Genomic DNA, 21,881 nt, shown 5'->3' with positions numbered 1-21,881 from the left:
TCATGCTCTCGCTCAGCTAGGTTCGGACTCTTCGGTCTGATGTAAGATCTGGAGAAGACACTGGGGCGAACAGGTGGGGCTCCCAGGTGATGATGACTAACCCGAGACAAACCCCCCTGAACTCACTGCCAGTGAGTGGACACCCACTCATGGTGACCCTGTAGGGCCGGGTCGAACTCCCCCTGTGGGTTTCTGAGACTGTAGCTCTTTATGGGAGTACAAAGCCGCCTCCCCGCCTGACCTTGGGATTAGTACCCCAACACAGACTCACTCTGCCACCAGGGCAGATTGTAACACGGTGGGAGGAGAACAGCAACCACAAAAATCTGGAGAATTGGGGAGTTTCAGATAATGTCTGATACTTTTATGTCCTCATGCAAATTAGGAGGCTACCGGGGAAATGTTGGTGATGGCTCCCAACCTAGGCCAAAGTATGACATTCTGAGTAAGGAAAGAGATCTGTACAGCAAATGCCACAATGAATGTACTTCCTGGCCCTAGCAAACATCTGCAATGCTTCTAGCTTGCTGAGGGAATTCCCCGAGACCTCAAGACGAGATGAATCCCCAGTTTAACTTTATCCACAGGCTCGGTGGGAGCCGTGGTGGCATAGCGGTTATGGGCTGGGCTGCCAACGGCAAGGTCAGCAGTTTGAAACCAGGCGCGCCGAGGGGGAAAGGCAGGGCTTGTAAAGAGTGGCGAGAGCAGTTGTTGCGTGCGCTGCGGGGGCGCTGTGTGAGGAACCGGCCTGATGGCAGTGAGTTGCGAAGGTGCCGTGAGGGCGGGTCTTGGAGTCACCCAAGGCATTGCTTAGAGTCGCTCTGAAGAGACTGGGTGCCCTTGTCACCCCCGCTCTCCCTCCGCCAACTCTTGATTGTGATTTGAACGAACGCTTCCACAGTTCACACAGTGGCTGTCCCTGCAGTGTGACAGCACGTTTGCGACATCCTTCCTCCTTCCACTTCATTCGTCTTCCTGTCCCTTTGTGACTTCTGGAGGACCTTGCTTCTGACGAGTCCGCTAGCTCTTGTTTCTCCTTCTCAGAGCCCACAGAGCAAGGTCACCCCTGCCCCACTTTCCCTGCTCTCCCGGACCCAGCCCATAACAAAATCGCTGTTTCTCTGCAGATAAAGACCCTTACAGCTTTGGGAGGACGACCATAGCAAACCTACAGACTGAGTGAGTATAGGGCGGGCCGGGGCTACGGGTGGGCAGTGAGAATGCTGATGGGGAGGGTCCAAGGGGAAGGCAGAGTCTAAGAGGAAGGCCTAGGGTATGCCGGAAGTCGCTCAAAGCAGGTTGAAATATTGGAGAACCCTGTCGTCACTATACACTGGGCAGCTAACCACAAGGTCAGCAGTTCAAAACCACCAGTGACTCTGATAGACAAAGAAGAGGCTTTCTACTCCCATAAGGAGTTCCGCCCTGCTTTATAGTGTCTCTGAGTCAGAATTGACGGCAGTGAGTTTGGTTTGGGTGTGGTGTTGCTGGTCCACAGGCAAGACCCTCGTCCAAGGAGCCTCCCCACTTCCCCCCTTTGCAGAGGGCTTTCCCAAACACCAGGTGGCGCTAATGGTTAGCCACTCAACTAGAAACTGAAAGGTTGGGAGTTCGAGCTTCCCCAGGGGCCTTCAGGAAGGAGAGCTGGGGGTCTGCCTCTGACAGGCCACAGTGGGGTACAGTGCTACTCTGCAGCACCCAGCGTCCCTAAGAGCAGCAGGAATAAGCTAGCCATGGTTTTAACGGAACTCCGCGGCCCTGTGGATCTGGAGCTCCTTGGCCACGATCGGGGCCCTCTGCGAAGTGCTCTCTGAGGGCCACGAGGCTGCAGGACCCTTTGATCCCCTGGCCTCCTGTGAGTGGGGTCTGTGGTGACGAGGCCCTAGGTCCCAGCTTAGTGCCCAGGATAACAAAGCCCCAGCACCCCCTCCCCTTGGGGCTCCAGCACTCATGGCTGGCAGTGTCCTCCTCCTGGGGGGGAGCGCCCAGCACTCATGGCCGGCAGTGTCCTCCCTCAGCAACGACCTGCTCTGGCTGCACACCATCTTCGCCTCCATCTACCTCATCCTCACCGTGGCCTTCATGCGGCACTATACCAAGGCCATCAGCTACCAAGCGGAGAGCCGGGTGAGTGACCACCCGTGGCCCGAGGCGAGGTGGGCAACGTGCTGGGCATGGGTCTCAGGTGGGAGCTGGCTCCCACAGCTGGGGGCTACCGGGGTCTCTGGGATGCTCCTGGACAGCAAACAGCTTTCATAAACACAGCAATGTCCTTGGAAATGAAATACAATGTGAGACTGGTGAGTTGCAACAGGCCCCACATAAATGTGATCTCGTGTAAATAATGGGGTGGGAGGGAAGGCTAAAAGGGAGGTTTTCGGGGGGGTTAACTTTACATTGATGGCGGTGGCACAGTTGGAAAAAGGATGGTGAGAAAGATTGTGCAACTGGATGAAGGTGACAGCGTTGTTGTTATGCAGGCAGACTTTGTTCAAACAAACAGCAACTTGAGCACAGGGGACACATGGATTCGACAAGGTTTATAAAGACGGGGCCTATGCCAAGTCTGCCTTAGATATTTGAGCCCAAACTCAGCATTCTCATATTCTCTCTCTCTCTCTCTCTCTCTCTCTCTCTCTCTCTCTCTCTCTCTCTCTCTCTCTCTCTCTCTCTCTCTCTCTCTCTCTCTCCATTTCCCAGGGGATTGTTTTTTTTTTTTCCCCAGGGGATTGTTTTTAGGATTGGGTACTTTCCTCGCACTCTACCAACTAGCCCTTTGATTTGGGGTGCAGGTGGGGTTGGGCTTGTGTGGAATGATTCTAAGTGACTTCTTGAGCCCACAGCATGGTGGTGTGTGTGTGTGGGGGGTGTGTGTGTGTGATCCCTCTCTTGATCTGCTTTGTGTCCCTCTCCGGGGTCTTCCTTGGTCCCCTACCTTTCAAAGAGGCTCCAGGTTGCTCTGGAAAGGTCTTCTCTGTACAGACTTGGAAGAAGATATCATGTAAATAACATCTTTCAGAGTTCAAGACCTCAGAAAGATACCCCTCACCAACACGTACACACATGCCTGTCCATCCTGATTTCTCATTGCCTTCTTTCTGAAGGCTTGGGCAGGGCGGAAAACCTGGGCCCACTCCAAACGGACCTGCCCTGCTGACTTTTGTCCCTGATGTTTTCCTCCGGCAGGTGAGACGGACCCTTTTCATCACTGGAATCCCCCGAGAAGCCAACAAGGAGATGGTGGAGAGTCACTTCCGGTGAGCAGGGCTGAGGCCTTACAGAACAAGTGGGTCTGGAGGGGGGCTGAACCCCCACCAGGCAGAAACAACACAGTCCCATGGGGCGAGGGCTTCCCTTGGTAACCAGGTGAGAGCCGAGAGGGGCCTGTCCCTGCCATATGAGTGTCGAGTTACTGGTGAGCCAGGCCTCCCCTGGGCTGCTGGAGGGAAGACGAACTGGGGTCCTCCCCTTGCAGCCTCACAGCGGCCTGGGGAACAAACGGCTGCAGGGGGTGTAGCTGCCAGTGGGGAGGTGCTAATATATGGTAGGAGCAGCCTGTGGAATAAGAAGGTCATCTGTCTTGGGGCTTTCGAGGCAGCTTTGTGAAGCAAGCTGTAGGGGAGCTGAGCCTTTGGGACGGGGCTCACCAGTTAGCTGAGTCCACCCTGTGCTCTGGATAAACCTCCTTCCCAGCAGCCCGCCAGCGGCGGCTGGAGGCAGGGTTGTGTGCCAGGGGTGTAGGCAAAGCAAGGCCTAGAAGGCGCATCAGCAAAGGGGCGTGCGGACTGGGGAGGCTGCTGGGCACCCCAGCTTGTTGTTGTTAGGACTCACAGGGACCGGATGACAACACAGGGAAACACCCTGCAGCCCTGTGCCATCTTTGTCAGGTTGGCACCCTTCGTTGCAGCCGCTGTGTCAGTCCATCTTACCGAGGGCCTTCCTCCCATCGCTGCCCCTCTCCTTTACCAAGCATGACGTTCTTCTCCAGGGACGGGCCTCTCCTGAGGACATGTCCAGAGCACATGAGGGGGAGGCTGTGTTCGTCTGGGTGGACTAGAGAAAGGAATCCAGAGACACTCATGTGTGTATAAGAAAGAACTTTATATAAAAGAGCAATGGTATATTGAGAAAACATCCCAGCCCAGTCCAGATCAAGTCCATAAGTCCAATAGTAGCCCATATGCCGATAGTCCATAAAGTCCTCTTCAGACTCATGCAACACATGCAATGACACCTAATACAGGAAGACCACAGGCCAGTGGTCGGAAAGCCTTGTGGAGCCAGTGGTGGTGGAAGCATCTCGGTGCTGGCAGGGGTCTCCATGTGGCTCCTCCAGCTCCAGGGCTCTAGGTCCATCAGTGTAGCTCCATGTGGCTTGTCATCAAGAATGTCTCACAGAAAGTGTGGGTCTGGCCTCCAGTGAGCTATTTATCTCCTTAGTGCCTCCAAATGAGATCATCAAGCTGTGACCTGACTGACAGGCTAAACTCCACCCCTTCACTCTTAATAGTCTCAAGTTGACACCAGATTATGTAATTACCACAGAGGGTGAGGGCTCACAGGTCAGTGTGAGGAGCTGGGATTTGAGACCCTCTTCATTCCTTTATAGCTGTCCCCAGTGGGTAGTAAGGATCTATCACTAGCAGCTGCCAAGTCAGCCCTGACTCAGTGCCCTAAGCGTGACAGATCAAAATGTTACCTGGCAGTGCCTTGTCTTCATGATTATTAGTAATTGCACAATGATCGATGGTGCTAATTTCAGGAAGGACATCACCAAACCTTCCTTTCTTTCCTAAGTCTGAGCCTGAAAGCTCTACTGAAACCCACCCACGCGGGTGACCCTGCTGTGACTTGAAATGCTAGTGGCATCGTCTAGCTTCCGGCATCACAGTGACACGGGAACTGCCACAGGACCACAGGCAGGCAGTGTGAGCCCAGGGCTGCTGATGTCGCACTGCGCACTATTCACGAACAGAGCACTCTCTGGGCCGAGTCACAGTAAAACAGAATTATAAAACGAATGCTTGAAATGCGTGGCTAGCCTCTTTTTCCAGGGCTCAGAGAACTCTCGAAGCATGTACTGATGTACACTTGCTACTGTAACCGTTCTCCTCTATGCATCGAAACGAGTCTCCAACATAATATGGCAGCAGGAGTTCCATCCACTTCTCGGATAACTTTGAAGAGAAGAGCCTGACCTCTCCACCCCCAAGTGCGGACCCCTGCAGCCCAGGAGGGTGGGCGTGCGGCTTTGCCTTGGTGCTTCTTGCCGTGCAGTCGGCACCCGCTCACGGGGGCCTCGTGACAGCAGCGTGAGGCAGTGCCCAGTGCTCGGCGCCCTCATGACCACCGGGCTCTTCCAGTCTGCTGTGGCCACCCTGCATTTCAAATGCCTACGAGTTGGGCTGCGATTCGCGATGGCGGCTCGGTTTGAAACCACCAGCTGCGCCGTGGGAGACAGATGGGCTTTTTACTCCCGTGGAGAGGTACAGTCTCATGAACCCACCGAGGAGGCAGTTCTACACGCTCCTGTGGAGCCGCTATGTGTCAGCGTCAACTCGATGGCGGCGAGGGCCATCTGGGGGGGCTCTTCTTCCATGCAGTGCTCTGTTGTGATCCGGAAAGTGTTTGTTGCCTGATTTACCAAAGTCAATCGCCAGGTCTTTCTTCCTAGATTGAGTCTACAAGCTCCTCGCCCCCAGAGGTGACCCTGCTGGTATTGGAAATACCGGTGACATAGCTTTCAGCGTCACAGCCACACAGAAGCCACTGTCGTGTGGCAAACAGGCTGGTGGTGGCTTGTAGCAGGATGCTGAAGCTGGGGGTTCTCTTCCTCAAAACTCTCAGTGGGGCCTGAAGTAGCCCTCCTGATAAATTGGTTGACATGTCAGTGGGTTTCTCTCTCACTAAAATGTCAGCTTGTCCCGGCTTCCCCTCCAGCCCCCAGAACAGTGCCTGGCACGCCGTGGCTGGGGCTCAACGCAGTACGGGAATCCCCAAAAGTTTCCTGTACAGTGTGCGTGTGTCTCTGTGTCCTTGGTGGTGGTGTTGGTTACAAGTTGGGCTACAACCACTAGGTCAGCAGTTTGAATCCCCATTAGCTCCTCTAAACAGTTTGGGGGCAGTTCTCCCTGTCCTATAGGACCACTCTGAGTTGGGATTGGGTGAGGGCAGTGAGTCTGGAGGTGTTTGAGTGGAACAACACCCCATGGTTGCTGTGAGCATGGACCAGAGCCAACTGCCTGATTCACACCTTGGCTCAAATGCTCACTCAACTGCTGTGGCCTGAGACCCAGGTTGAGCACCCTCTCTGGGCCTCCGTTTCTTCACCTGTGAACTGGAGATAAAACTTTGCAGGTTATGGTGGGGGTTAAGTCAGTTCATCTACGTATCGGCGTGTCAGTCGTTTCGCTAGGATTGTTCAGGGTATGCATCGCTTTCTATGCTGAGGGTCCTCGGCTCTTGTTAGTGGCGGTCAAATCGGCTACCAGTCCCCGGGGACCCCAGCCACAGTTGCCTATTGCAATGCATAGGGTTTTCACTGGCTGATCTTCAGAAGCAGACCGCCAGGCCTTTCTTCCTAGTCTGACTTGGGTGGAGAGCTCTATTGAAAAGCTGTCTGGACTCCTGGCAACATGCAAGCCTCCACTGACAGATGGGCAGGGGCTGCGCATGAAGTGCCTGGGCAGGAATTGAACCCAGGTCTCTGGCATAGGAGCCGAGATCCTCTGAAAAAGCCTTTGATCTTACAAAAGGTTACACAGCGCATAGGGTTTCAGGGGCAGTCCGAGTCCGCGCTGAGGATAGCCCATTTTGAGGGTGCACACTCTGTGATGGATGATGTTCACTCTTCCCCGGGAGAGGTGCCAACTGACTTAAAGCCAGATGGGTACACGCAGGACAGTTTCAGGCAGTTACTGTGAGGCTGTTTAATAAATCTCTGGTAGATGTGAACGTGCCATTTAGTAAAAGAGAGAAAGCCAGGTCCCAGCTGGCCCCGCGTGTGCAACGTGACCGTACGTGGTCACGGCCTTTGGGGGAGACTGGTGTTTCTCCCCCGAGTGCTCTCTCTTCAAAGCCGCCTTTGCTGTGTCACCTTCCGATGACTGCCTTTTGCCTCCTGCCCCCTCCGGACACAGGGACGCTTACCCCACATGCCTGGTCGTGGAGGTCCAGCTGTGCTACAACGTGGCCAAGCTGATTTACCTGTGCAAGGAGAGGTAAGGAGGGCTAGGGGCATGGGCGTGCCCTGGGGGAAGCCAGCCTGGACCTTTCTGTCCCATGCCCCCTAGTAATGGGGCCACCGGTCCATTCTCAGGTGTGGGGCTCCCCAGCCCCTTTGTTGTTCAGGAAGCCGACATCTCAGCTGGGCTTTCTGACTGAAGGTTAGAGGTGGGTGTGAAGCCCGCACCCAGAACTGAGAATTGGAGGCTGGTCTCCGCCCCATGCCCTCACCACCCCCAGCCCCCAACCCCTTCAACCCCCCCCCCACCTCTAACCACAGGAAGAAGGCCGAGACCAGCCTGACCTACTACACAAACTTGCTGATGAAGACTGGCCAGCGGACCCTGATCAACCCTAAGCCCTGTGGCCAGTTCTGCTGCTTTGAAGTGCGGGGGTGTGAGCGGGTAAGCGCCCCTACCCCAGCCCCGCCAGGAGTGGCGCCCACTGCCCCTCGCACAGAGCCATGTCCTCACCGGGCGATGTCCCCCGCAGGAAGATGCCATCGCCTACTACACGCGCATGAAGGACAGGCTGGTAGAGAAGGTTTCAGAAGAGGAATGCAGGGTTCAGTTCCAGCCCCTGGGAATGGCTTTTGTCACCTTCCAGGAAAAGTTCATGGCCACCTAGTGAGTATGGGCCAGGTCCTTTCAGCATGGTTTCTCTCTGGCCCTCAGGGCCATACCTGTCAGGTGTCCTCTGCCTCTCTGGGGTAAAGATGGGCTTCACCAGCACAATGTGGGTGATGTTTGCTTGACCTTCCCCCTGGGGTGGGGGGCTGGGAGGCAGCCATCAGCATTCCCTTTGAAGGCGAGCCCACCCTGTGTTTGCATGTCACTGGGTGGGTGCTGGATGTGGAGTGGGTGACCCTAGCTGGCCCCTGGGGGCTGAATGGTGGCTGTGCTCGGCTGCTAGACTCCCCAGAGGGCCGAGGGAATCTTACTGGCTCTGCTATGCCCAGCAGCATCCTGCCAGGTGGGATATCAGCCTCCTGCTCCAGAGCCATGGAGCCTTCTCTGCCCACGGGCTGCTTGTCTTCCAGCCACTGCAGAGAGCTCTGGGGCTCCTCCAGGCGGGTGTGCTGCAGCTGAGCCCGGCTCTGGGGAGCTCACAGTGCACTGTGGCACGGCTCCCCCAGGGGCGATCTGGGTGCCCTCTCTCTGGGGAGGGAGATCTTGGAGTAGGGATGGGTACAGGCCACATGTAAAGCCACTCTAGGCCCCGACTAAGAGGTGAGGGGCTGGCAAAATTCAGGCTACCAGCCTGGCAATGTACTCCCGGGTGGGGAAGATGGGCTGGCCACCCTGGGCCATGTCAGCTCTGTCCCAGGAATATGTCTTGGAGTTAACAGAAACAGCACAGGACCCAGAGTCACACAGGTGGCAGGGGTGGGGGTGGAAGACCTGTCTCACATAGCCTCGGCTTCTTTCCCGGTACAAGCGGAATGGAAATGACTGGCGGGGTTTTGGGGAAGTCTCCAGATGGTGCTGATAGCTAACATGCTCAGCTGCAAACAAAGGCTGGAGCCTCAAGTCCACCCAGTCTCCAAATCGGCCGTGAAAGCCAAGGGCGCCTGTTTCTCCCTAACACACGGGGCTTCAGAAAGATCCTCCAAAGAGCGGGCCAAGCGTGGTGCCTGCTTCATACATAGCCTTCATTATGAAATCGTGGCGCTAGAGCAAAGCTCTCGTGCCCCGGGGCTCCCAGATCACCCTCCAGAGCTCTGCCTATGGCTGGTGGTACCTGGGGGACTGGGCCCTGACCAGCGGTCTCCCCTGGCAGCATCCTGAAAGACTTCAACGCCTGCAAGTGTCAGGGTCTCCGGTGCAAAGGGGAGCCCCAGCCATCTTCCCACAGCAGAGAGCTGGGCATCTCCAAGTGGACTGTCAGCTTCGCCTCGTACCCCGAGGACATCTGCTGGTGCGTACCTGGGGTGTCAGGGGGCTGGAAGCAAAGTCTGACAGACAGTTGTCCAGTGACAGCTCCCCAGTGGGGATCGGCATGGTGTAGGCTGAGGGTGCTGTGACGTACTTGGGGCGACCACACCCCAACATTGCACCTGCTACATAGGTGTTTGTTCACATTTTCCAGAAGCCACATTAGAAAAGTAAAAGAAGAGGCTGTTGAACACACATCACTTTAAAAAATGTGTTTCCCAATATAGCCAAAGGAATGATCCCTTCAACGTGTAACCACTATCAAACACACGGAGACGTTCCGCCATCTCGTTTTCCTATTCCATCCTCACAAACTGGTGGTGGCTGGGTAGTGGACGTGAGCAGCACGTCAAACCAGCCACGGCCCAAGGGCACTGGAGCTGCCTCTATCATCGGCTGCAGTCTTAGGTCAAGTGTCCGCTACTCCCTTCTGGGGATGTGCTGGTGGGCTCAGCTGTGCCCAACATGGCAGGGACCCAGCGGGCCTGCTATCTCCCAGAGCTCGCACAGAGAGGGCCCCAGAGGCTCATCTCCTGTCCTCACCCAGCCTCCAACGGTTTGGCTCTGGCTCAAGGACATTCCAACTCCTTGTGTGTGCTCCTGTGGGCTGAGTGGCCAGCACACATTCCAGCTGGCTGCCTGACCCCTGATCCTCTATCTCCACCCTGTGGCCCCACCTCACTGGGAAGGATGTGTCTTCCGTCCCAAGGCACTGCAGAGACACCTGGGAAATGCCACAGATATCCCTTGTTTCCTCTGCGGAGGGGGCCCGGCATCTCCTTGGGGAGTTAGTACTGGGTAACTGAGACTTCTCTCCCTGTCGCCAACCGTCAGTACAGCAAGCATGCCAAATGAGCCCTCACTAAAGACGCCAGCCTGCACTGGGTCTCGGGCCTACCTAAGCCATGGGCACTTGCTGTGCCCAGCCCCCAGCCCCGCGTTCTCTCTCGGCAGGAAGAACCTCTCCGTCCAGGGCCTCCGGTGGTGGATCCAGTGGCTGGGCATCAACTTCATACTCTTCCTGGGGCTCTTCTTCCTGACCACGCCCTCCATCATCCTGTCCACCATAGACAAGTTCAATGTCACCAAGCCCATCCACGAGCTGAATGTGAGTGATGAGGGTGCTGAAGAGAAGAGAGATTGTGGGGGCTTGGGAAGGAATGGGGACCAGGGTGGGAGTGGGAGGAGGCCATGTCACCCAACACGGGCCTGAGCAGTGATGGCATATGAATTGCAACAGCTTTCTGATATAAACCCCCAAATATATAGACTCTGTTGAAATGTTAAGCAGTAGGAACCACAGGAGTTGAAGGAGGCAGTCCGATAGAATGCTGAGCAGCTACATGACATTGTAGCAACCTTGTGGCACACCGGCAGGGTTTGTGATACAAACAGCGTGTGGAAGCGATCTAAGCAGAGGGCCGGCTTAGGAGGGGTGTGAAGGAGCCTGGTAGTGTAGAGAAGCGGGTCAACCCTCAGTTACAATCCCAAAGGGTGGGGGCCACGGCTGGAGCCCTCCCTGGGGGCATGAGGGGGAAGGAGCTGGCCATCTGCTTTCTCAAAGATTGGAGCTCAGGAGAGCCCAGGGTGGGCGGTGCTACTTGGTCTCATGAAAACTCGACTCAGCTGTGTCCATCCACTACAGTAGTGCCCAAGGGGGTGTGGGGGAGGAGCAGGAGAGCCCGAGTTAATGCTATGGTACTTTTAGATAAACTTGTTTTATGAAATCATTGGTGCTCCATTGGTAATGCATGATCAAATGAACAAACACATAGGACAATTCAAGAAGCTGCCATAGCAGCTGATTGGTCCCTGACCTGGGACCAACTTAAACACAGTGCTTTCCCGTAATTCACTCTACTGAAATCCCTCTCTGAATCATTTCCTTCTCCTCCTGTTTCCATCTGGCATCTGGTTAGCCAGCCAGCCTCTGGGGAAGCAGCCTGGCCTCCAGACCCCTGGTCCTGTTCTACTTCCCATCTCCTGGCTGAGTGGACTCTGCGTCTCAATTTTTCTTTACCCAATGACTGGAGGAACCCCACTTACCATTCCTTACTCATGAGATGAAGATCTGTGCTAATGTGCAGTTGAAGCTCTTTCATCAGACTCCCTGCGTAAAACTAACCACTGGTGAAGCTAGTTTGTTTCCATGGTCTTCTGGTGCCGGGTCAGGCCAGTTCTTTGGGGGATGGGTCTGCTGACTCCACTCTGCCTGTTTCATGTAAATAAACCCCACTTCTTTCCTATTTTCTATGAGCCCAGTTTGAGTTTCTTTTTAAAAAAATCATTTTATTGGGTTTTTTTGTACAATTCTTATCACAATCCATACATCCATCTATTGTGTCAAGCACATTTGTTGCCATCATCATTCTCAAACATTTGCCTTCTACTTGAGCCCTTAATATCAGCTTCACATTTTCCCCCTCCCTCCCCACTCTCCCCTCCCTCAAGGACCCTTCATAATTCATAAATTATTATTTTGTCATATCTTACACTGTCTGATGTCTCCCTTCACCCACTTTTCTGTAGTCCATCCCCCAGGGAGGAGGTTATATGTCGATCCTTGTAATCGGTTCCCAGTTTGTTTCTTTAAAGCAAGAATTTAAAGACACTTGCAAAGCCATCTTGAGTAGAGAACCCTCTTAGACATCATGTCCTTGAATACTTTATAGTTAATTGACTCACCTCTGGTTCAACTTTTTCCTTTCAGAAATCAGCCTTGATCAAGCCTTTTCAAAGTGTTCCTTTCGTTTCCAAAGACTGCTATTTTCATGTTCATTTCATTCAAGCCGTAGGCTCAGCACATCATCTAATTACAGCCATAAGTACACCCAGCACACACGCAGGCTTGGGGGGAAGGACAGCCCGCCCTGGTCAACATGTCGCCTCCGGTGCCCGTGGCTGGGTGCCTGGAGAGGAGCCCTGCTCTTTAGCATCCTCCGCAATTCCCTTGGCATCCGCCGTTTTTACAAGAGACCAAGGTGGTCATGTCATCCTGCCAGTCAGATGCGTGGCGTTCGTGTGTGTGTGTGTGTGTGTGTGTGTGTGTGTGTGTGTGAGAGAGAGAGAGAGAGAGAGAGAGAGAGAGAGAGAGAGAGAGAGAGAGAGAGAGAGAGATGTTGCTTCCTCCACGGCAAAGAGCTAGACAAACCAGGTGCTAGTTACATGACAGAAGGAGACGTTGCCGGTCCTCCCCATCTTCGGGACACTTGGGACACTGGAGTCCACTCTGGTGGCCACCGTGTCTGTTAAGTGCCTTCCAACGGAGGGGCCTCATCATCCAGCACCACATCAGACAGTGTTCTGCTGTGATCCACAGGGTGTCCATTAGCACGTGTTGGGAAGTAGATTGTTAAGCCTGTCTTCGGAAGCTCTACTGGAAATCTGTTCAGCAGGGACGGTCCTGTTGGGATTTGAAATGCCGTTGGCATAGCTTTCCACATCACAACACACAAGCCACCACCACGTGACACAGACAGGTGGTTTTGCCAACACAAGGTGCTGGAATTGATAGTTTAGCCAACCTTTATAGAACACCTACCCTGTGCCAGGTCCAGTTCTACTTTGGGAGTGGGGGGATGGGCAAGGATCTCAGCACCTCCCCCGGGGGCCCACTGGGTCACCAGGCCAGCAGGCTGTGATCTCAGAGCCCACGGGCCTGTGCTGACTCTCTGTGCCGTGAACCTTCATTTCCCAGAACCCAGTCATCAGCCAGTTCTTCCCGACCCTTCTCCTGTGGTCCTTCTCAGCCCTGCTCCCCACCATCGTCTACTACTCCACGCTGCTGGAGTCTCACTGGACCAAGTGAGTGCTGGCAGGGCCCCGGGCCACCCTGAGGAGGAAGGAGGCCCCCGGCCTGCCAGGGAGCTCACCTCTGACATTCTGCAGGTCGGGGGAGAACCGGATCATGATGACCAAAGTCTACATCTTCTTGATCTTCATGGTGCTGATCCTGCCCTCTCTGGGCCTCACCAGGTAGACCTCGTCACTCCCCACCAGCTCCCATACCTGGAGGGCACTGTCCCAGGAGGATGGAAATGATTGGGGGGTGTGTGTGGGGGGGGGGTGCAATGCACATCCATACAGCATTTTAACCTGGCTAAATGCCCATTTAGGGTGCAATTGAGTCTTTTGGAAATAGGATCTTTCTTCCTTAAAAAAAAAAATCCTCCCAGGCCAAAAATCTTTTCATTAAAGAATATTTTGGAACTTCAAAAAAAAAAATCATCAAACTTGGAAACAAAACCGACCGAGGAACTTCCTTTTAGGGAAGGTTCAGTTAGCGCCCCAGGAGCCCTGGTGGCGTAGTGGTTCCCTGTTGGACTGCTAACTACAAGGTCCGCAGTTCGAAACCACCAGCAACTCCAAGGGAGAAAATTGGGGCCTTCTCATAAAGAGCTTCCTTCTCAGAAACTCACAGGGGCAGTTTTACCCTGTCTTACAGGGTCCCTGTGAGTCGGCATCGACTCGATGGAGGGAGATTGGTTGGGGGGGAGGAGTCCTGGTGGTGCAGTGGTTAAGCAGCTGACTGCTGATTTAAAGGTCGGTGGTCTGGAACCCACCAGCCACTTGACAGAACGACGAGGCAGCCGCTCTCCGTGAGGATGACCGCCGTGGTCAGTCCTAGTCTATCCACGGCGTCACAGTGGGTCAGAAGGGACTGGACTGCACTGGGCGTGCTGTCGTGTTTGGTCATCGGCCTCGTTTTTCTCAAGGAAGGCCGTTTCCGTTCAAGCCAGGCCCTCTGCATCCCTGTGGACAGTGGCGTTGAGATGTGGCCTCTTTCTGGAGCAGAAAAGGACAACCCAACAGAAGCAGACCTGTGTGTACTGGCTGCATGGGCGGTTGGGGTGAATGGCGGTCGTTTCCTCTCTTTCAGCCTGGACTTTTTCTTCCGGTGGCTCTTTGACAAGACTTCCTCGGAGACCTCCATCCGGCTGGAGTAAGTATCTGCCAGCTGCTGCGTGGAGTTCTGCGCCGCGGGCTGCTGCCCGGGCAGGCTTACTTCTTCCACGACCACGGGACTCATCCCCATCCCCAAATCCGTCTCGGGCTGGGCTGCGCCGCAGAGGGAGCTGCCCCACGTGCAGAAGGTGGTTGATTTGTAGTCTGCAGGCAGTTAGAGGCAGTGTCGGTCCTTCTTTCCCGAGGGCGGCGGGGCTGGTGCGGGGCTGTGGTGCGGGCCGGTCGCCGTCATTAGTACCGAGTGAGTGAGTGAGTGAACTGGGAGGACTTCTGCCGGGAGGATGGAGTTGAACACATTGTTGATGAAGGCTGCCTTTCCCTATTTTAAGCCTGCACAACCCCCAGGGGAAGGCGTCCTGGTGGCATGGTGCCTAAGTGCCGGCTGCTGACTGAAGGCTGGTGGGGCAAACCTACTAGTCCATCCAGAAGAGGAAAAGCAGTCCTCTACGTCCTTGCAGGGTTGTTGTCAGACTCAGGTGCCCTTGAGTTGGTTCTGGCAGAAGGCCATGCTTCCAATCCCTTGCCGTGCCCACCATCAGTGCTAGGTTTGAGCCCGTTGCTGCAGCCACCGGCAAGCCACCTTATTGAAGAGCGAGCGTCCTGTTTTCCGCTGCCCCTCTACCTTACCAAGCATGAGGTCCTTGTCCAGGGGCTGGTCTCTCCTGATAGCATGTCCAAGTTCATGAGACAAAGTCTTGCCAGCCTCGCTTTTCAGGAGCTTGCTGGCTGTACCTGCAGTATTCCTGTCGGCACCGTAGTTCAAACGCACCAGTTCTTCAGTCTTCCTTATTCAATAAGGTCCAACGTTCACACGCATATGAGATGACTGAAGATACCATGGCTTGGGGGTCAGGCGCACCTTCATCTCTAAGTGACATATTTGCTTCTCAACACGTTCCGGAGGTCTTGTGCATCTGATGTGCCCGGTGCAGGATGTCATTTGGTTTCCTGGCTCCTGCCTCTGTGGGTATTGATTCATGGTGGATCCCAGTTAAACAAATGCTTTGACAGTGTCCATCCTTCACAACTTTAACTGTAATGATTTCTGACCCCAGAAACCCTGAGGCAGGTCTACCCTGCCTCACTCAAAACTCACTTCCACTGAGTCGAGAACAACAGAGAGCAACCCTACGGCAGGGTGGAACTGCCCCAGTGGGTTTCCAAGACAATTGGAACTCTATGGATGCAGAAGGCCCCATCCCCTCCTGGGGAGAAGCCAGTGGCTCTGCAAGGCTGGATTACAGCCCACTCAGGACCCCTACGCCCCCAGGACTCACCTGTTGATTCTGTCCTACAGGCTTGCTATACGTCGGTATCCACTTGACAACAAGGATTTTTTATTTTTTATGACTGTGGGCTCTTTTGCAAGGCACGTGTTAAAGTGCTCTAAATGCCTTTTATTTGTTTGTTTAAACTTTATTACAAACTATGGGTGATAACTATTATCTCCATCTTACCAGTAAGGAGACGGAGACCCAGGGATGTTGGTCAACTTACCCAGCGTAACAACTAGTTAAGAGCTAGTTCTGCGACTCAGCCCGGCTCCCATTGCACAACACTCAAAGTCCTAACCTAGGAGCCTCGGTGGCAGAGTGGTTACTTGCTGGGCTGCTAACTGCAAGGTCAGCAGTTCGAAACCACAAACCACTCCGAGGAAGAAAGACGAGGCTTTCTATTCTTGTAAAGCAGTGGTTCTCAACATTTATAATGCTGTGACCCTTTAATACAGCTCCTCATGTTGTGGTGACCCCCCCCACCAACCATAAAGTTATTTTCATTGATACTTCATCACTGTAATTTTGCTACTGTTATGAATGGGACGACCCCCGTGAAAGGGTCGTTCGACCCCCAGGTTGAGAACCACTGCTGTAAAGAGTTACAGTCTCAAAACCCACAGGGGCAGTTCTACCCTCTCCTAGAGGGACGCTATGAGTCGGCGTTGACTCAGTGGACATGCATTTTGCGTTCAGAGTTTTAATTAGGTCCTAAGCTTAGGGAAGGTTGGTCATGAGCAGCGCTTACCTGTGAAGACGGCATGAATTACTCAAGATGGGCACCTGTCGAGCAAGAAAGTGACTTGGGCACTGGAAGCCACAGACACATCCAGCCAGCTCTTGTCTGGGTTGACAGTAACGTCCAGATGGCCACTTCTGCTCTGTTATCTGCCAGAAACCTCCGACAAGTTGACTGCCTTCCACTTGGCGCCCGTGACGCAGCTCTCTGGGTTTCCCTGCCCACGGCTTACTTCCCTCTGGTCGCCTCCAGCTCCCAGGCTGGCTGCACAGAGCCCCGCTTCAGCTTCTCTCATCGCCTTAGCACCACGGACAGCCCCAGAATGCGATACGCGGATGAGTTCCATGTTTGTAACTCCAGCCTGGGCCACACGTCCTGTGTCCGGCTCGCTGCCTGCCTACGACTCTTGTCTAGCCATCGGAGGGGCCTCTCTCACTGAACTTGCCCAGACCAAACTGACTGCTTCCGCCAAGTCTATCACTCCCCCAACGTCCCCTGGGTCATAGCTTTTAAAGTTACTCTGAAAAACTATAGAGGGGAGGGAGGGGAGGAACATTAACAAACCTTGCCACTTCTCTTGCTTCCTCTCTTCCTCTCTCTCCCTCCCTCGCACCCTACACCCAGGCCCCCTGCAAGCCCAGAACCTGACGGCTCTCCCGAGTCCGCCCGCTGCCCGCATCCAGCAGGAGTGTCTAGTGGTCGCCGCCATCTGGCTCGCTTCTGCTTGCAGCTCTGCCACCACCCACCGCGGGCCAGACCTCGCCTGACTAGTGTCGACGACTGGCTGCTGCCTAACAAGCTCCCCACACGGGCTGGCTGAGCATGGCGGCACCTCGCAGACCAGGAGCCAGTGTTGGCAGAGCTGTGCTCTCCCGGAAGCCTCTGGGGAAGGCCCCTTTGTGGCTCTTCCTGGCTGTTAGCAGTTGTCAGTTGTCCTCGGTGGCCGGCCTGGGCTTGGTGGAAGCCCCTCTCCAGCCGCTGCCTCTGTCGCCAGGTGTCGTCTCCCCCCACTTCTCTCTGCCTCTCTCCTTGTTTACAAGGACTTGACTCTCATGGGATCAGGACCAATCCTGTGACTTCATCTTTGTTTCACTCGCGCCTTCTGCTAAGGCTCCATGTCCAGACAAGGCCACGTCCACTGGTGCTGGGGATTAGAACTTGAGCACCTCTTTACAGGGACAGAATCCCACCTACCATAGCCCCGCCTGCCCCTTTAGGTTCCATGGGTCCATTTGGCCCCCTCAGAGCTCCCGTAGTAAGCACCGAGGCCTAGGTGACTGGTCCTGGGCTCTAGCTCTGCCGAAGGTCTCTGGCACACGCACGCACCCCCACCCCCACCCCTTTACTGTTCTCTACATGATGTTCCCTCGCGGCAGGCACATGGTGCCTACTGCTGCTGGGCCCGGGCTGCCATGGGCGCTCTGATGGACACACTGCAGGCCTAGGGACTTCGTCTCACTGCCAGTGCTCAGGACAGACGGAAGGACTGAGTATAAAGCCAGGCGCCCCTGCTCTGCCCTCACGTCCCTCTGGCCGCAAGGAGGCGGCTGTCGCTGCTGCATGCTCACGGGGCCCCTGGTCTCCCCCAGGTGTGTCTTCCTGCCTGACCAGGGTGCCTTCTTTGTGAACTACGTCATCGCCTCGGCCTTCATCGGCAATGGCATGGAGCTGCTGCGGCTGCCAGGCCTCATCCTCTATACTTTCCGCATGATCATGGCCAAGACAGCTGCCGACCGGAGGAACGTCAAGCAGGTGTGCGGCTGAGGTGGGGCGGGCGGGACACCCCCAGGTGCAGGGCCTGACACACCTGCCAGTCACCTTGTTGGTGCTTGGAGTCTAACTCACAGACAACTGCCAGCACACATCCCTTTCCCACGGGGCCAGTGCACATGAGTTCTTTGGATTACATCGATGTCACAGGTCCTTGTGATATTTGTCCCAAGATTCCCGAAGTTGGATGGGAGGGCCTCTCTGTGCCCCTGCCTTGCCATCCAAGCACTGACGGGTAACGGCCTTCTTTCATTGCTTCCTTGAACCACCGGCATGAGATGGGTCCTATCAGTATCCCTTCTCCATTGATACGCAAACTACACGGCAGAGAGGGCCAACGCTTTACCCAGGACACACAGCCCGCGGCGGGCCGACTCCAGAGTTACTCTGCGGCCTGTCCTCAGAATCAGTCTTCCCACCATCCTTGGGGACAGGCGGGGTCCAACGAAGAAAACGCTGAGCAAGCCTGCAATCCCCCGGCCCCGTGCAAGGCTGGGCGAAGCTGTCTAAGGCTTGGTGGGGGGAGAGAAAGGACCTGAAGAGGTGGGGGCTGGTTGTGGGTCCCCCGTTGTGTTGCACACAGCCGTTCTCCCTTTGTTGTCTGGGGTGCGGTGAGGGGCGCTGGGCAGGGCGAGCGTGTGAGCCCCTCCCCCGGCCTCCCCCCAGAACCAGGCCTTCCAGTACGAGTTTGGCGCCATGTACGCGTGGATGCTGTGCGTCTTCACTGTCATCATGGCCTTCAGCATCACCTGCCCCATCATCGCGCCCTTCGGTGAGCGGGGGCGTGGGGAAAGGGGGCATGGCCGGAGCCCTCAGCATCCCAGGACACCACCGGGACCTGGGGGTGGAGACCTCTTGTCACCCTTCAGACAAGCGGCCAAAGAACCACACGTGACCCCAACTTCCACATCGCTTCCAAACGATGCGGTCGGTCCATACTTCTCCCGGACCGAGGCCCTTCTTGGCCCAGAGGGTCACTTGACCCTTCGGGCCAAATGCTTTGATTTCAGTGACTTGCAATCTCAGCTCTGGGCTGTAGCGTCTGCTCAGTCAGCCCGGCTGGGGTCGCATCCCACACAGACCCTCACAGCAAACCCTACCGAGCTGACAGGGCGGCTGGTTTCCCAGACCTTTTATATGGAGGCTCGAGGGGCATTAAAGCCAGGATTTGAACTTGGGCTCTTTGGCTTTAAAGGCCAAGGTCCGGATCACGACCCGCAGCTAGACCCGCAGGGGCTGGCGAGTGACCAGCAGGCTGAGAGAGGACGCAGGTAGAGAGATCCAGGAGTGAGAGGGGGCTACTTCCCCTGTGCACTCTCTCGGGGCCTCCCTGGGCAGGTAGAACATTAACACGCTGGACTGCTAAGTGCAAGGTTCAAGGCTGAAGTCTACCCAGAGGTGCTTGGGAAGAAAAAGCTGGTGATGTTTCTGAAAGATCACAGCCATTGCCCCCTTGCCGCCCCCCCCCACCCCCGCCCCATCTACAGAGCACAGTCTGCCCTGACCGGCCTAGGGCAGGCCTGGGGCAGCCCTGCGGCAAAGTGCTTCTGCACTATTTGAGGAGCCCTGGTGGCGCCACGGTTAAAGTGCTCAGCTGGTCACTGAGTAGTCGGCACTTTGAACCCACCAGCGGCTCTGTGGGAGGAAGCGGTGGCCATCTTCGGTAAAGACCTGGGGGGCAGTTCCACCCTGCCCAGTAGTGTCGCTGTGAGCCAGAATCAGCCCAAGAGCAATGGGCCTTTACTATTTACAAACATCTGTGGTGTCACTTTGAACAGACAGGCACCAAAACCAACTTGGCAGAGTAGCAAAGGCCCCTGGGGAAGAGACACGAGGTCAGCCCAGGTGGGAGGAGGGGCTTTGGGGGAGACGCTTGCCCCCATGGGAATGAAGAGTTTTGGGGTTCCACAGGGCCAGAGCTGCGGGTCCCTCTGCTCCCGAGGCTAGGAAGGGAGGAGAGAAAGCGAGAGAAAGGACGAGCATCCAGGTTATGCCTTTATCCAACCTGGGGTCCACGCCACAGGCTTTGCACTCTGCCAGGCCCAGCTCCACTTAGACATAGTCTCCCCCTGAGGAGGAGGAAGCGGGCAGAGAGATCCTGGTTGTGCACCCAGGACATCCACCTCACAGCCTCCCTCCGCAGGCCTCATCTACATCCTGCTCAAACACATGGTGGACCGACACAACCTCTACTTCGTCTACCTGCCGGCCAAGCTGGAGAAGAAGATCCACGTGGCTGCGGTGAACCAGGCCCTGGCTGCTCCCATTCTCTGCCTCTTCTGGCTCTATTTCTTCTCCTTCTTACGGCTGGGTAAGGGCCCCGCCCTTGGCCTCGCAGGCCTGCATCCACAGCAGCCAATCACATCCCGCACTGCCTTAACAGTATCAACTAGGCGTCCAATCTGAATGTGGTATCCAGTGGGGGAGGGCTGGGCAACACTCACCAGCTTCCAGGCTGACTCAGATGTGAGCCTGCCAAAGGCCTGGCAGTTGTCCCCAACACTCTTAGGGAGAAGATGACCTCCTTCTTGGAGTTGAAGGGGCTGGTGGGAGGGGCCCAGGTCCTTACGCCTCACAGAGCAGAGGAGGATGAGCCAGGTTGTGAGGAACTGCTACTTTTTTGGGGGAGTGGTGGTGGCAGGGAAAGCCTGCAGCTCAGCCAAAGGAGCCCTGGTGGTGTAGTAGTTACTTGTTGGGTTGCTAACTGCAAGTTCAGCAGTTCGAAACCACGAGCCACCCTGAGGGAGAACAACAAGAGGACTTTCTACTCCTGGGAAGAGGTAGTCTTGGAGAAGGCCAGAGGGGTGGTTCTACCCTGTTCTATAGGCTCGTGATGTGTCAGAATCGACTCAATGATAGATAGGGAGTGAGCCCCCCAAATGGGGTAAGAGTTCATCCTGCCCAGTCCAGGCCACTGCGGTCTTGAGGGGTCCACCTGACAAGGAAGCTGAGGAGTGTCACCGATTTGATGTACTGGCCCTGGTGATCTCCTCCCAAGAAAAACCTGCCAGTGGGAAATCGGTGGCCCCCAGCTCTACCCTGCTGCACACGTGAGCGTGCCGCGAGTCAGCGGCCTCCATGCCAGCTGGTGTGCTCATGTGTTATGTGTCTTGGGGGCCCCAGTGCCTGTGGGGGCCCTCGACAGGTTTTGAGCTCTGGATCACGGTGCGGTCAGTTCTGGCCGTGGCAGCACCAGCACAGCTGCTTGGGGGGGGGGGGGGGCCTGTCAGCTGTAGGTCTTTCCTGTAGGCTGCAGACCCACCCCATGGGGTCCCTTTCCATGGTACCTCACCCTCCACCCTAAGGCTGCCCTCCCTCTCCATGTCCAGGTATGAAGGCCCCTGCCACCCTGTTCACCTTCCTGGTGGTGCTGCTGACTATCCTGGTCTGCCTGGCCTACACCTGCTTTGGCTGTTTCAAGCACCTCAGCCCGCTGAACTACAAGGTAAAGGGACCCTCTTCCCGCTTCACATCTCAGTAGTCCTCTCCGGACTGTATTTACCTGCTGATAAGGCGTGGGCCGCAGCAGGCTGTGGAGTGTAGCCCCCACCCCACATACTTCCCTGCCCCTCTCCCCTGCCCAGTCCAGGGCTGCAGCTACCCAGCCACCCTGAGAGTTTGGGTCCAGCTGGTGCTACTCCTGTGGGTGTTCGTTGTCTTATTTGGAGGGTGTTGGTTCAGGGAACTGGGTTTTGTTTATCACTGCAATCTGGCTGATATCTGCAGACAGAAGAGCCGGCCAGCGACAAAGGAAGTGGGGCCGAGGGCTCTGCGCCCCCACCGTTCACGGTAAGTGTCTGCTCTCACCCAGGCACTCATTCTTGCTGGCTTGCATTTTAAGGGACCTAACCAGGTCAGCTGCAGGCAGACAGGTCTTGGTGGTCTCCTGCCCAGATAGAAGCCCCACGATGGTATGGCAGGTGGGTTCCTGAACTGGGTCAGCTCGTCCCCCTGGATGGGGACCTACATGATGGG

General features: G+C 55.6%; 1 protein-coding gene across 2 annotated transcripts in view; it reads left to right on the top strand.

The window, feature by feature from the left end:
- Window positions 1-21,881, top strand: part of TMEM63A (transmembrane protein 63A) — a 43,844-nt gene that overhangs the window by 13,525 nt on the left and 8,438 nt on the right. For both annotated transcript variants that reach the window (XM_075530888.1, XM_075530877.1), the window contains 16 exons: window positions 1,128-1,179; window positions 2,019-2,127; window positions 3,187-3,257; window positions 7,140-7,220; window positions 7,505-7,628; window positions 7,717-7,850; window positions 9,004-9,141; window positions 10,113-10,266; window positions 12,856-12,962; window positions 13,047-13,133; window positions 14,038-14,100; window positions 17,726-17,888; window positions 18,573-18,678; window positions 20,050-20,217; window positions 21,236-21,351; window positions 21,633-21,695. In XM_075530888.1, coding sequence (XP_075387003.1) covers window positions 1,128-1,179; window positions 2,019-2,127; window positions 3,187-3,257; window positions 7,140-7,220; window positions 7,505-7,628; window positions 7,717-7,850; window positions 9,004-9,141; window positions 10,113-10,266; window positions 12,856-12,962; window positions 13,047-13,133; window positions 14,038-14,100; window positions 17,726-17,888; window positions 18,573-18,678; window positions 20,050-20,217; window positions 21,236-21,351; window positions 21,633-21,695 — 1,736 coding nt within the window. The remainder of the gene's footprint in view (window positions 1-1,127; window positions 1,180-2,018; window positions 2,128-3,186; window positions 3,258-7,139; window positions 7,221-7,504; window positions 7,629-7,716; window positions 7,851-9,003; window positions 9,142-10,112; window positions 10,267-12,855; window positions 12,963-13,046; window positions 13,134-14,037; window positions 14,101-17,725; window positions 17,889-18,572; window positions 18,679-20,049; window positions 20,218-21,235; window positions 21,352-21,632; window positions 21,696-21,881) is intronic.

The sequence above is a fragment of the Tenrec ecaudatus genome, chromosome 1 (genome assembly GCF_050624435.1).
Source record: "Tenrec ecaudatus isolate mTenEca1 chromosome 1, mTenEca1.hap1, whole genome shotgun sequence".
Taxonomy (NCBI): domain Eukaryota; kingdom Metazoa; phylum Chordata; class Mammalia; order Afrosoricida; family Tenrecidae; genus Tenrec; species Tenrec ecaudatus.
The sequence above is the reverse complement of the archived record's forward strand: the minus strand, read 5'-3'. Positions and strand labels throughout refer to the sequence as shown.